At 50.0% G+C, this 15,381-nt stretch overlaps 1 protein-coding gene across 1 annotated transcript in view; it reads right to left on the bottom strand.

The window, feature by feature from the left end:
• The window catches only part of EFCAB6 (EF-hand calcium binding domain 6), a 195,544-nt gene that overhangs the window by 103,420 nt on the left and 76,743 nt on the right, over positions 1-15,381 (bottom strand). Inside the window, exons 9-13 of the mRNA XM_069102833.1 lie at positions 13,342-13,457; positions 8,844-8,992; positions 5,839-5,949; positions 3,598-3,706; positions 963-1,133 (exon numbers count right to left, since the gene is read on the bottom strand). Of these exons, the coding sequence (XP_068958934.1) occupies positions 963-1,133; positions 3,598-3,706; positions 5,839-5,949; positions 8,844-8,992; positions 13,342-13,457 (656 nt within the window). The remainder of the gene's footprint in view (positions 1-962; positions 1,134-3,597; positions 3,707-5,838; positions 5,950-8,843; positions 8,993-13,341; positions 13,458-15,381) is intronic.

Below are 15,381 nucleotides of genomic sequence, written 5' to 3'. Positions count from 1 at the left end.
CTTAACCATCTTGAATCTCTATTTCCTCAACTATAAAATGGAAATAATAATCCTTGCATCTCTCAGAAGGTTGTGAGGAAAGTACTTTGTAAACCTGGAATCCCTGGAAATGCTGGATAAGCCACCTGGTGAGGACTCCCAGCAAGTGGCCAGCTGGCATCGGGTGGGGTGTCCACAATGACAATGCATTCACCTTCACCTGCGGCAGCCCCTTCCACATTCCCTCAGGCCTGACCCTGCCTCTCTGCAGCGCCCGCCTGCTGCTCCCCCTCTGTCCCCTGGGACCGATTCTATGCCCAAGCCTCCAACATGATCTCCCGAATCTGCCCTTCCCCAGGGTAAATCCAGCTCAAGCCAACAAACATTTATTCAGCAGCTACTGTGTGCAAGGCACCGTGCCAAGCGCTGGGGATAGAGAAGCAAAAATGAGGCAGTCTCTGCCCTCGAGGAGCCCCTGGGCCACTCGGGAGATGTATCGCACAGAAGAGTAAATAAGGACAGGGCGGTGGGGAAAGGGAAGGCATTAACCGTTTGTCCCCTGGACCGTCCATCTTCGTCAGGCCTGGTGCCAGTGCCTACCCCATTTCCATCGCCCCCGCCCAGCTGACCCGGGTCTGCTTAGTGCCGCTCACCCAGAGCACTTGGACGTCACACGACCTTATGCTAGGAGAGAGGCCACACGCGCGTGTACACACACACACACACACACACACACACACACACACACACGCACACACACACGCCGTGGACGCCTAGGAGGAAGCTCCACTCTGTCCCGTGCCCAGAGACACTCAGGAAGCTTCGGTGGGCTGCAGATGGACTCCAGGCCTGCAGGTCCGCGGAACGCTCCAAAACCCAGGTCATTTCACTGATCTTTCCCTTGGATCGCGGTGCAGAACGTTGGACGGCTCCCGGACCCTCGCCGCGCCCCTCCTGACCCTCGCCACGCTCCTTGCACTAACCGAGGAGCACTCCTCTTCGAGAAGGTACAAGAAGGTGATGTAGTTGACGTAGCCCGAGCCTGCCGGGTCCAGGATCTGCATGAGCTCCTTGTGCTCTACGTCGCTGACTTTACAGAGGGCACTGTTCAGGACGTGCCGCAGTTCTTTCCCCGTGATCTTCCCGTCCTGTTTCTGACTCGGGTACCAGTGTGGGGGAGAAAAGGGAGAGAAACGGAGATCAGCATGAAAGAACCATCGCAGCTTTGGTCTGGCCGGCCGATGCCCGTGGGAGAGCAGAGGATGGGGGACCCAGACCCCGCCCCATCCTTGTGGGGTCTCTGCTTTCTTACCTCTGTGAAACGAGCATAATGATGCGAGCAGGACAAACTGTGAGGAGTTCCAGTGGAAAGTATGGTTATAAGTAAACATGCAGCAATTTGGGGAAAGAGAAGGCAGAAAGATCCAGGTCGGTCAAGGGACTGGAAGAGATGTCAGAGGAGGGGCAGGAGAAGAAACTGGCCATGATTAGTGTGGAGAAGACTTGGTAAAGAGGGATAGTACTGAGGGAGGGAAATAGGAGAAAGGTCGTGAGCCTGGTGCACTGCAGAGAGCCTGGAGTCAGACCTGAGTTCAAATCCGGCCTTAGACACTGACTAGCTGTGTGACCCTGGGCAAGTCATTTCAGCCCTTCTGCCTCAGTCTCCTCATTTGTAAAATGAGAGAATTGAACTAGTTGGCCTCAGAAGTCCCTGACAGCTCCTCAGTCTACTTAGCTCCCATGAGCTGCTTTTCCCTACCCCCTCCTACCCTCACCCACAGTATCCCCATCCACATTTCTGGACTCGGAAATTCCCTCGTCAAACGGTAATACGCTATCTTTCTCTATTTCCCAGGGCCTGCCTCCTCCTAAACTGGTCCTGATCTTCACAGTGGCCTCCAGTCCCTCCACCCCTCAGCACCATCTTCCCTGTCTACCCTGGTTTCATGCTTCTCTCTACCCTGGAGCCCTTGGTCCATGTCTTCTCCCCAAGTATGCCTCGTCAAACCCCAACCTCCATCACCACCCATCATCTGCCCACTTTGCTCCTTTCCACCTCCAGGGCGAGAAGAAGGAAATCACAAAACCAAGCTCTCCCCTGCTCCTCTCCCCTTCCTTCAAGCCTCAATGAGCTCCTCCCCCTTCAGACCTTCTTACTCATTTTTCTATGTCCCCGTGGCACAATCCCAGTGAATTAGGGCCCTTGATGACAAGGATTGTTTTGTTAGGTCCTTGTATTGCTGGCACATAGAAAGGTGTCTTGAACATAGAGGTTTCTTAATGTTTACTTTAATAGAAACTGTTTTGTAACCAAAAATGCCCTATAAATGTCAGCTATTCATTATTGTTAATATATTGTTCTCCTTGATCAAAGAACCTAATTTATTTTAAAGGAGGAACTTAATTTCCCAGAAAGGTGTGTTGCATTCAGCATGCCCTTCTAAGGCCCATCTAAGTAAATTTACTCTACACATAAAACGTACCAAAGCCGCCTGCCTTCATGGCATCATGAAACTGCCATCTTTGCTCTCAAGGGATGGAAGTACCAACCTAAGGACCTCTAGATCCTGGGCTCAGCCACCCATCCCATCCTGCCCCAATCCTCCTCTTCCTTTAGTCCCTGGGTTCTAGGCTCAGTCATCCCACCTCCTTCCACACCAGGGTCTCCTCAAGCTCATATATTTCCCCCCCTTCTCTTACTGCCTGGAAGGGTTATGATGAGGCCAGCCACATGGAAAAGATTTTTCCAGCAGACGATGCTGTCAGAGCTCCCCCAAGTCATGTCCAAAGAGTGCCCCCTTCCATTGGATTCCTTGCAGCTTCCTGTCCTCTGCTCACTGGGGCTTTAATCCACAAGTGAGCCATAACCATGGGCATGTTCCTCAAGCCCAAGAACAGCCATAGCTGGCAATGACAGCTCTCTTGATAGCACTTGTTCCCAAAGCCCAAAGTCTCAAAGCAGACCTCACAACCCCCAAGGTGCCAGAGGCACCACAGGCATCATTAGTCTATTTCCCAGAACTGAGACTCAGATTAACTGACTTATCCGTGGTCACATGGATGTCTAAGGTGGAATTGTGACTTGGTACTCTAGCCACTGTACCACACTGCTCCTTAGTACCTTAATGATGCAAATGAACCAATTAATTCAGGAGCATTTATTGGTGCCAGGTACTGTGATGGGGGCTTAATGTGTGTCCACAGAGCCAGGTCTCAGAACAGCCCCACCAAATCAGAAGGGCATGTATTATGCCCATTTTATAGATAGCAAAACTGAGGCTGAGAGGCCAAGCTTATATAGCTAACAAACCACAGACTCACTGCTTCTCCTTTTTCTTTTTTAAACTAACCCCCAAACCCAGCCTTTTAAAAAGAGACATCAAGGCAGAAGAGAGTGTAACCTTGGGGGATTCACCGAACCCTTCTGAGCCACATCTGTGAGAGGAGGGGGTCGGATTGATCCTTCTGCAGAGCCCCCCACCCCATCCCCACCCCCAGTCTGGGATGCCCCTCCTTGTTTGAGGATAGGTCAGGGCGGTTTCTGTCAGTCCCTCTGGGTGGCTGACCCAGCCCAGAACCCCCAGGGCCCCAACCTCAATCTTACCCCAGTCGTCTTACCGGGTTAATCACATGGAAGGCCTTCTTCAAGGCAAAAAGGCTGTCATCCACATGCCTGCAAAGCTTCATGATAATGTTCTCTTTGAAGACAGGCTCTGCTCCACACATTCTGGGGGAAGAACAAAAGGAGGGAAGGTCTTCCTGTCCCTGGCACACCCAGCCTCGCCCTGCCCTAAGCCTAGAGACATCATCAGGACCCTCCTCAGAGCTCGGCAGCCAGCCACAATCCCCTTTGCCCCGGGTACCCCAGTCCAGGGTCAGAGCTTGGGCCAGGAACGTTGGCAAGGTCCCATTGCTCCCAGAAGCATCCCTTCTTATCCCTGATCCTCTGCCCAGCAGCCAGGACCCAGGGCCATGCAGCAGCCACCAGACAGATCAACCATCAGATCAGAAATGCCTCTAAGGCCCCTCCTCCACTGTGTCCCTAAGCAGAAGCCTGATGGGCACTGAAGGAATGGCTTCATTCCTCAAGGTCATACCCAGAGCAAGTGGAAGAGCTTTCCAGAAGGTGGCCACACACAGGGAGTGTGCCTTTATGCATACAAACATGCAAACATGCCAACACATATGTGCCTGCACTCGTGTTCATGTATGTTGATTGCGACCATGTCATAGTCAGCATTTCTACAGCACTGTTGAGTTCACAAAGCCCTTTACAAATTTATCTCATTTGATCCTCTCAATGGCCTTTGAGAGGTTAGGGCATTTTTATCAAACCCAGTTCACAGATGGTAAAATTGGTGCAGGCAGAGATCAAGTGACTTGCCCAGGATCACACAACCAGCAGGATCTAAGGCTGCATTTGAACTCAAGCTTTCCTGACTCTAACGCTCTGTGCCCCTCGATGGCCTGTATATTACAATATTGACATGAGACCTGAACATAACTCTGAAATTAAAATAGACAGCAACAGGAGAATGTAATTCAGCTTATTGTCTTTCCTGCACTTAGTGAAATGAAATTAAAAAGTCACTATTAAGTGCTTTCCTTTTGCATCCTCAGCATCTGGTCCATAAATGTTAGTTGAATGACTGATGGAGCCTGTGCCGGGTACAGTGTCAGATGGGGGAGGCATAAAGCCAAAAGCATGGAATAGGCCCTGCCCTGGAGATGTTTACACTCTAATACGGGGAGGCCATCGGCACATGGGTCTGACGGATGACCTGGTGCCAATGGGGGCTCGACCCCTCTCCATCTCCCCCCAAAGTCCTTGGCATTGCCAAACACTTGGTGTCAAAAGCAGACATGGTTTTACCCATGGAAATGGCATTAAAGAGGCAGCCTGAACTCCTGCTCTGTCACTGAGCCCTGAGAGCCGGGGACAAGGCCATCTATCCCTGCCTCGGAAACCTTCAGATGTGGGCACTTCTCCCCTGAGATCTGCAGGACAGCTCCCACTGGCCTTTGTATCTGGAGCCTGTCCTGTGCTTAGCTCCAGGTTCATGGGCTAGGTCTAGGGGTGGGATGCCCCAGCTTACATCCACTTATTCACTGGGAGGAGTTCCAAAAGTGGGCAGATTAACTGCCCTAGGATGAGACTGAAGTGGGTGGGCTTTGGCCAAGCACTTTGCCGAGAGGCAGAAAAACCTGAGTTCAAAAGACCCTGGGAAAACCCATCCACACTTTTCCTCATCTGTATAAAGGGGATAATAAAAGGGTCCAATTAGATAATATTTGTAAAGTGCTCTGCAGACTTCAAAGATCACTAGAAATGCCCGTAATTTATCTATCTATCTATCTATCTATCTATCTATCTATCTATCTATCTATCTATCTATCTATCTATTATTCATTTTAATTGGGTGAGGTCCACTTGCTCGGGAAAGCCTGGTGCAAAGGGAGGACTTCGGATGCTAGATTAAGGAACCCCATCCTGGGGTCCCAGCTCTCTCGTTATTGTCCAAGTGGCCTTGGAGTTCAAGGCACCTCATTCCCCTGTGTTTCCTCATCTGAAAAATGGACATAAAAGTCTTTGCCCTCCCTACCTCCCTGGGTTCTTTTGAGAATCAGGTCAGAGGTCACAATGTGAAGGCTTTGCAGTCATAAAGGGCTTTAAAAATGGGAGTTATTAGCCCAGAATAGCCCCATGTCTGTATATATGATTAAAGTCCTTTCAGTGAGATCCCATCTGCCATCCCTCAAATGACCACCAATGGAATTCCACCCACATATGACTTCCCTTAATATTCCAGTGTTTTAATCAAATTCAGTTGATAAAAGGGAGCCCATAATACAACATACCTTTTCTTTTTCCTCATGGGAATCGTGTATCCGTTGTCAACTAAGGTACAGTCCTGACATTTTCTTAAAAATTGCTTCCAAGCAATCTTACCGGTGGTTTTAAATCCTAATCTGGGTCAAGTAAAATAGAAATGCTGTTTTAAACAGGTTTATCTCTATTCTAGGCCCCCTGAATTCAGTGTTCAGGAAGGCAGCAGGGTGGCGGCAGCAGTCTGGAGGAGGCTTCCATCTGAGTCCCAAATGAACAGAACAGCCAGGTGAGACCTTGAGGAAATTAAATCCCAACAGTGTGTAGCTCATGGGGACTGAGCAAGAGAGGAAGGAGCACCTGGGATGACAAGGCTTCCAAGTCCCTGCCACAGAACCAGAGGCTCTGGGAGCTGGCGGGAAGAGATGCCCGTGGCCTCCCCCAATGTGTCCTGGGGAGGGCACCCTTCCTGCCATTATCGTGGCCACCCAAAGTCCCCGGAAGATGGAGAACTCACTGCCTTCCTGAGAATCCCATTCCATTTAGAGAAAGCACTCATCTTTGTAAGCTTTTCCTTAAGACTCCAGTCTTACCCTCTCTAGCTTTTCATCTTCGTGCCAAGCTCTCTGTTCTGGGGCCAAAGCTAAACCCTAATTAGAGGACAGGTCTGGAGCTATCTAAAGGTGACTTTCATGTTCCTTCTGGTTCTCAGTCAACGGTCCTTTGCTCCCCCTACCCTCCTTTCCTCAGTCCAGGCTTTAAAATTCCCATTTAATTCAACAAGTCCTCCTATGGCATGGACGTGACCCTTCTCTGCTCGGTGTGAGACCCTTCCCCTCTCAGCACTTTCCAGCGTATAAGCTGTATCCTGTACTGTGGTATAAACACAAGACTCCAGACCAAGTCTGGGGGGAGGAGAGGGAGATGACATCATCGACTCCTCAGCCCAGAATCAACATCCCTCAGTTAAGAGGGATCTACCCAAGACTGCAACAGGTTTTCTGGCTGCCATGTCACATGACATAGTGAGCCTGCAGCTTACTAAGACTCCCAGATCTTTTTCCTCTGTGCTTGTGAATTCAGCAAGACCTGACGTGTGTTCCTACTGAATTTCTTTTTGTGATCTTATCTCCGTCATGCTGGTGTCTAGAACCATGCCTGGAACATAGTAGGCACTTAATACATGCTTATTCATTTCCTTCACCTCCCCCCTTGCAAAGTCAGATTGCTGCTGGGCCTGCACAGCAGCGATGGGGAGGCTGCTGGTTGCGTCCATCCATGTGGCTGCTCCCGGACACAATTTGTCGCCCTGGAGGTCTTTCCTTCTCCACATTCCAGACAGCACTCTCTTATCCGTTGGTCCACTGAAAACACTGTCTCACCACCCCCTTGGAGAAGCTGGCAATAGATTCCTGCTGTGGAAGTGTTTAGAGGCTGCCCTCCTGGGAGGGGATTCTGGGGCCATGTGCAAGGAGAGCTGCATTGCAGCTCATGGAGGAGAGCAGTCCAAGTCACCAACAACTGCATGTCCTCTATGGAGGCCTGCAGGGCAATGGGAGCTCTGCCTTCCAACACTGGAATGAGCAGCTGGTGGGGGCAAACCTCCCAGCCCCAGATCTTCCCTAACAAACAGAGCTGTCCTAAAGTGGGAGAGGCTGTGCTGGAAGGTGGTGAGCTCCCCATCAATTAAAGAACAAGTGAGAATTGGATAGCCACTTGTCAGGGACACCATTATCATGATGATGGTGTTACTGCTGTTGCTATGCTCCTGGTAGTGACTGAAGGGGGGATTTCTGCTCTGAGATGGGCTGGACTTAGAACTCAGAGCTGAGAGAGAACTTAGAACAGGGGATGTCAGAGCTGAGAGGGGCCTTAGAACAGGGGATGTCAGAGCTGGGGAGGGCCTTAAAACAGGGGATGCCAAAGCTGGGAGGAAACTTAGAACAAGGAATGTCAGAGCTGGGAGAGAACTTAGAACAGGGAATGTAAGACCTAGGAGAGAACTTAGAACAGAGGATGTCAAAGCTGGGAGGGAACTTAGAACAGGGAATGTCAGAGCTGGGAGAGAACTTAGAACAGGGGACGTCAGAGCTGAGGGGGGGCCTTAGAACAGGAATGTCAGGGCTGGGAGAGAATTTAGAACAGAGGATGTCAAAGCTGGAAGGGGCCTTAGAACAAGGAATGTCAGAGCAATGGGAGACAAACCATGGCTTGGTTTTGGGCACTGTTCTCAAATAAGATGCACAGCCTTCTGCTCTGTGACAAACAGGGATTCTGTGGACTTCTGTAAACCCAGATTGGGTTCCATGGGCTTCAGTGAAAAGCCCTGGTTCCCCCGTGTAAGCCTGGAGCCAAAAAAGCCCTCGGGTCATTCAATCCAACTCTTAATTTAAGTAAGAAGTCCCCTTGCAAGTGCAGCCTCCCCAGCAAAGAAACATCTTCTGCTTGGATACCTTCGGGGATGAGGAGCTCACTAGCTCCTGAGGCAGCCCCTTCCACTCTGGGGAGCTGTAATTGCTATGAAATCCTTCCTGCCACCAAGCCAAAGTCTTATCTCTGGTACTTCCCTGGATTGTTCCTAGTTCTGACCCTGGCCTCTGTTCCTTGATCCTTCAAATGATCCTTGAAACTATTTTGATCCATTAGAGCCTTGTGCTGTATTCTGAGATCTGGGAGTGGCAAGCTCAAGGCTCCACTGAGATTCCCTAAAGAGCCCACCACCACCCCCTCCTTGCTGCCCAGCTTCTCCTTGCGTGTCAGACCATGCTCTGCCTGTGCCTGTGACTCAGCTCACTGGCTGCCCCCATGAGGCTGAATCAGGGACCTCACCCATGTACGAACTCCCTCCCCTGCTGCAGAGTGCAGCCCTTCTCTGTCTGCTCCTCCTGTGCAGGTCTTACCAGAGAGGGCCTAGCCCATACCACTTTGTGGGTGCCCGTGCAGCCTGGGTGGACCACCTGTTTCCCAGCCTGCGTGGCCCATCTCCTTTCTCCAAGCACTTGGTTAACATTGTAAAATGTTGCCCGGGAAAACTTACCTTTTCAGTAGCTGCAGAAAAATCCCTTTTGGTAATGGGAATATAAAGTTGTCAACAACAATCTTTAAGTAATTCAAAGACACGTATCCTCTCTTGCTGGTGTCAAAGGCACTGAGGGCTTTCTCGATATTTGCTGTGGACACACCAAACTGGAAGGAAGCCAATTTAGAGTGGCGAGCTCAGCAGAGATGTGCTTGTGGAGAACCTCAACTATCAATACACCTTATTTCTGCAAGGCCTTTTCAAATTCCCTCTTCTCCCCAAACTGATCAAAAAGGTTACCGTAGCATGCACTGACCTTCAGATGTTTAATTAATGAGCCCACTACAAAGCCCGCTTGGCTGTCCCTGCCACCCAAGTGACAAGGCAGACAGGGAAGACGGGACGTTGGGATGCCGCTCTGCCTCACATCTCAAGGAGCTAAAAATACTTGAGGAAACTGCCAATTTGATACATCTCCCTTAATATACTTCCAAGCCATCCCTACTGTGAGCCCATGCCAGGCTGCTCTCCATTAAATCAGGTCAATCAAACAATAAAAGCCAGCAACATCTTATTAAAAACAGCTCCTTTTTTTAACCACAAAGAAAACAATAAATGGAAAGGCTACTAAAACATGGTAAGCATCAACCATTTCTTTAATTATGTCTTTTGTTCTCATTTTGTTCTTTTTTTTAATTAATGGGAAATAACCTACACACTCACACACACATACACACACACACAACCTCCATCTCTGCTGCCCCCCCCCCCCCCCCCCCCCCCCCAAATGAGCTTTGCTTACGGGACTCCAAAATCTCCATAAACTAGGTTAACTGCAGTGGGGAGGTAACACAAAATAATAGGAGGGTGGCTTGGCTTTTTCAAGGACTCTCCTGCTGTTTACTGCTCAGAGGTAAGGACAGTGTCCTGCCTGCCCCTCCCCTCTGGACTGGAGGGATTCCACTCGGCCCCATCTCCCCTTTGCCAGTGGCTCCTAATGAGGCTAGAAGAAGCAGCGGAGGTGAGCAAGGTGCTCAGGTGTTGTTGGCCAGCCTGGCTGACCAGAAGCAAAATGTGCTTTCAGAATAAAGTCCTTCTTGGTCATCGAGGCAAGAATTTCTGGTGACCCAAGGAACAAGAAGCAAGCTCATCCTTAATGCATGAGTGGGCATACATAGGCCACCATGGTAGATACAGAGATAGGAAGATAGATGGAAAGAGACAGAGAGAGATACTGTCGCCTGGTGGTCAGTGTCCCCCTGCTCAACTTCTTCCTTTGTCCGGGCCAGCTTTGGGAGACTAAGACACCCTGAGCCCACACTAGAAGAAGGCTGAGGAGCTCAGGAGATAGAACCCAGGACTTTGAGTCAAGAAAACAGGTTCAAATCCTGCCTCCTGCACTTTCTATCTCTCTGAGCCTTAATGTCTTTATCTGTAAAGTGGAAGGGACCACAGCACCTCACCACCGGGCTATTGTGAGGATGCACAGACACAATGCAGAGAACCTTCCCTCTCCCACCAAAGGCCAGCTGCCAGGGGAGGAGTAGGATGAGCTCATCTGCTTGGAGGGCCTGCCAGAGCTGCTGTTCCCTGGGCAGGGTCACCTCTAGGACACTGTAAGGCAGCAGAAGAGGGATTTTGTGGAGCAAAAGAAAGCCAAGGGGATGGGCTCTGGGGATGCTTTTGGAGAACTTGGGAAGCCAATCTTCTTGAGAGTATATCCAGCTTAATTAACATGCATTCAGTGCACTAAGAATGGGAATGGAAACAACACAGTCTCTGTCCTCAAGGAACTTACAATCTGTTGAGGGAAGGGGAGAAGGAGGTGCAGGGCAGGGGGTGGCACAAATACAAAAGGTCTTGATGTGGGGGGGATGGGAATGGGGAGGGGGGTAGAGAGGGATGTGGAGGGGAGAAACGGGGGCAGGGGGGCTGCTGAGTAGACCCATGCTTGCACAATGACAAGCAATAACAGATTATAATGTAGATACGGACATGAATGACTTTCCTTCACAACCGCAAAAGATGAATGCCATTTCTAGATAGCATAGGCTCTGAATCCCATTGCCAGTGGTGAGAGGTATCTAGCCCCCAGAGCAGTTTTCTTTCCCGATCCCTTTTAGAAGGGTCCAAGCTCTTTTGGAACTAGAAAACAACCTTCTGAAAATATGGTTGCCTGTGCAATCTTACAGAAGAAGAATCGACCCTTTTAAGAATCGACCAATGGGGGGTGGCTAGGTAGCACAGAGAGTAAGAGCACCGGCTCCAGAGTCAGGATGACCTGGGGATCGAATCCCGGGCTCAGACACTTAGCACCCACCCAGAAACACCTGGCTGTGTAACCTTGAGCAAGTTACTTAACCCCAATTGCTTAGGGGCAGCCAGGTGGCTCAGCGAGTAAGAGCACCAGCTCCAGTGTTGGGATGACCTGGGGATCAAATCTGGGCTCAGATACTTAGCACCACACCCAGAAATAACTGACCGTGTAACCTTGAGCAAGTTACTTAACCCCGATTGCTTTTAAAAAAATAAAGAATCGACCAATGAAACTTCTCAGTGAAGTCTTTTCTCCTCACCCACTATTGGTCACTTGATCTCTGTGCATGGGTGCAGGGGAAAGATCTCTGAACTTAGAGTCAGGAGATCTGGACTACAGTGAGGCAGCTCATTCCACTAATTCCTAGACATGATTGTAGGCAAGCTGCCTCGTCAGACTCTTTCTTCCTCTGCCAAATGGGAGGTAGACATCCATGTGCCCCCAAGGGACTGTTGGGTAAAAAGCACTTTATAAACCGTTAAGTGCTCTGGCTATGGAAGATGTTCTTAATGAGCCCTGGCCTCACCCTCAAGGAGGTTTAACAAACCTGACACACATTCCCTCCATCAGAGCCCAGTGAAAACCAGGCAGAAGGTCGAGTAAAAATTCTGTATCTATCCTATTGTTACACACACACACACACACACACACACACACACACACACACCTCTCCTCCTTTGTTCTATCTTACTATTTTAGAGAAGATATTGGTGAAGAGATTCAAAGTAACTGAGGCTGGCACAGGACCAGAGGTCTGACCTGGGGAGGGAGGAGGGAGAGGGAGATGGAGTTACCTGGGCTGAGAGGCTGTGCTGTTAATAAAGGTGGAAGGAGCTAATTCGACATTTAAAGATGAAGAGGATGTCTTGAGCTAACGATTTTCAAAGACTCTTCTAAAGGCCACCTTTTTGACCTACCAATAGTAACTTCAAATTGCTGACATTATAATTTCTATTAAAATCTGCCTCAGTGGCCTTATTGTGGCTTGTAGTGACTCCCGGCTATGAAATGTAGATGGAAGGAGGGGTTGATTGAGGAGTCCATTTGATAAAATGATAAGGCATCGACCTTTGTCAGACAGGACAGGAGGCTGGACATGTTCTCTGCCCATTCTGAGGTACACACTTTGCTGGGGTAGAAAATATTTAACTGAGAGGAGAGCACTAGAGGGGAGTTGGTAAGGTCAATTAGGGGTCCACATCCTTGAAATATCATTATCTGTAGGGTGCGTTTGGGCTTGGAGGGGTTCAGTCATAGTCCCACAGTCTCATGGACCAACAAGGAGCTGCTGTGTTATCTCAGACATGTCGGGACAGAACCAGAGCCCATGTCTGGATCTGGGAAAGTGTCCCAGTAGATTACAGGAACTCAACTGATCAATTCACACTACCATAGATTTATAGACCTTAGAAATTATAGACCTTGAGGTGGCTAGGTGGCACAGTAAATAGAGCACCGGCCCTGGAGTCAGGAGGACCTGAGTTCAAATCCTACCTCAGACACTTGACATACTTACTAGCCATGTGACTTTGGACAAGTCAACCCCAACTGCCCTCCAAAAAGCAAATTTGTGTGTGTGTGTGTGTGTGTGTGTGTGTGTGTGTGTGTGTGTGTGTGTGTACACCTCAGAGGTCACCTAAACCAGTCACTTCATTTTGTGAGGAAACTGAAAATCAGAGGCTAAGTTACTTGCCCAAGTTTACACAGGGAGTAAATGGAAGCCGTGTTCCTTGGGTGGGACTAACCAAGGGCGGGATGTACTCATCCATAAAACGATTTGGGCCAAGTCTGTGTTTGTTTGGGAGGAATTTAAGCTTAGTCTTAAACGAATCATTAGGCAGTGAGCAGGAGAGATGCCTTCAGTCACTCACAGGAAGGAGAGCAAGTTTCTATCTTGGAGGGTTCTTGAGGCTGAGCCAACAGATCCCCGTGGTGGTGGTCTCGGTGGATGTCAGAGCCATCTGGCTCAGCTCAGAAAGGCTCAACACTAGAAGTCTGGTCATTAAATCATGGGGGGGTGTGTTATTAAGCACCAGCTGTGTGGCAGGCACTGCTTGCATGAAGCTCTTTTTACAAAGACCCCCTCCTTTGGTTCTCACAGCCGCAATGGGAGGGGAGTTCTTGGGAGGGTGGGGATCCTTCCTAATGGAGGGCAAACCCACCGATGAAGGAATGAAGAGGTCACAAGGAGCCACTCACCTCCTTGCAGAATGCTGCCTCAATTTCATCCATAGAAGAGTTTTCCCAACCATCTCCAGATGTTGAAGAGAAGGAGAATACATATTTATTTTCTGGTTTTACCCTCCATGTGCATTCTGTGAAGGAGGGAGAGGAAGAAGGAAAATGGTACCTGTGAGTTACCAACCATAGTTGGCTACAGCCACACTTGCCTTTGCTTTCCTTTGCTGGCTAGCTTTTGGTCCAGACTCAGGATTTCATTGGTTTGGTGAATCCCCACATGTAGACTCCACCCACCAATGGGGTCAGCGACTCAGCCTTAGGAACCTGCCCAGGAGGGAACAGAGGAAGGACTGGAAAACAGCACCTTCCTGACTCCAAAGTCAGCCCTCCATCCACCCCTCCCATCTGCCAACAGCACAAAAGTAAAAATACCGAGTGATTGACTAGAATCTTCTCAGATAAGATTGTTTCTGGGAGTTCAACAAGCCTGAAATGATAAGGCCTGTGAAGAATCCCAAATGGCTTTACAGATTGACTTCCCAAAATGGCTCCGAGTAAATCACACTTCTGCTAGGCTCCAGCCCAAATAAGCCACTTAGAACATGATTTGGGTTGGGAGAAGAACAGCTGTCAGAGCCTGTCATTCCACTCTCACCATCCTTGAGGGGAGGCCTGGGAGGGGCGTTCCCCTGCCCCACTGCCACAGGACCCAAGGCACACACTCAGGACAGGACACAGAGCTCACATCAAGCCATGAGGTCTTCAAAGGTGCGCTGGCCTTCAGGGCACAGAATCAGAACCAGAAGGTGGCTTAGCCATGAGAGAAGAAACCCTAGAGTTCTTGGGGTCCCAGAGCTGGAGCTGGAAAGCACCTCTGAGATCACCTAGTCTAACTCCATCGAGTTACAGAGTCAGCATCTGAGGGCCTTGGCTCAAACGCACGTGTTTGAACAGGCCTCTGAGATGTGAAACAGACTTAGCCAGCCCTGCCATTCCATTTAACCACTGCTGAAGCCTGAGCCATGCACACAATACTTGTGGGGCTGGAGCTTGGGCTGGGGCTGGAGAAGCCACATACAGCTCCCTTCTCTCAGACTCACACCGGCAAGTGCCAGGGCACCAGCTGACCAACCTAGGGCTCCCCATCAAACCATCAAAGCCTTAGCCCCCAGGGGCTGAGGCAGGAAACTTACCCAGGATGTCAGGGCCTATTGAGCCTGGTGCCCAGGGGACTGTGTCAAGAGGGATGGGTTGGGTTGGAAGAGGAAGAGGGCCTTGAGCTGGAATGACAAGGAACAGAGGCTGTATGGCTATGTCTGTGATGCTGCAGCCTCCATGCCAGGAATGCCACAGAAGCCGGGTGCCACTGGAGCCAGGGAAGTGAGCATCTATCTCTGCAGGTCGTCATGCCACTGGCTGCTGAGACCAAGCAGAGAGGAGACAGGGAATGACTGGCCAACACCCTGTTCCCCCCACCCCCATGCTCCCAATGAGTCTGACTGGGCACTGTTCCTTCCCCATCAGCGCCCAGAGAATATGTTCATTCTGCAGAGGGAGAAAGGAGGGGGCCAGAGAACGATTCTGTACCCATTTATCTCCTGGGTGACTTTGCTATTTGATTTGTGGCTCCTACATGGCCATCCCACTGAACTTAAGCCAGTTTAGAGCCTCAGAGACATTTGGAGGGCCCTGGGACACAGTGATGCTCTGTCATAGGAGGTAGGGCCTTTCCTGATGGGGCTGGGGAAAAATGGGAAAAGTTTCCTGGAGGAACTTATCTAGACCATAAAGTATGAGGAGGAATTCAATCGGCAGAGATGGGGCAGGGCAAGGGGGTGGGGAGGGAGGAATGGAGGGGAATTCTAACCCTAGAGAGTGACAAACCTCAAGTCAAAGAGGTGGGGAGATAAGGAATGTACAAAAGGGAGGTCTGGATGCCAGGATGAGGAGTCAGACCTTCATGAAGCAGGCAGTAGGGAGCCACAAAAGGCTCTGGGTGAGAAATGTCATCAGACTTGTGCCTAAGGAGTGTAGAGGGGGACTGATGGAGGTCCCTCC

The sequence above is a fragment of the Petaurus breviceps genome, unplaced genomic scaffold (assembly GCF_028583685.1).
Source record: "Petaurus breviceps papuanus isolate PSGF00001 unplaced genomic scaffold, PetGlider_PUasm1.0 558, whole genome shotgun sequence".
In the NCBI taxonomy this organism is placed as follows: Eukaryota; Metazoa; Chordata; class Mammalia; order Diprotodontia; family Petauridae; genus Petaurus; species Petaurus breviceps.
This window is presented reverse-complemented; position numbering and strand designations above follow the sequence as displayed.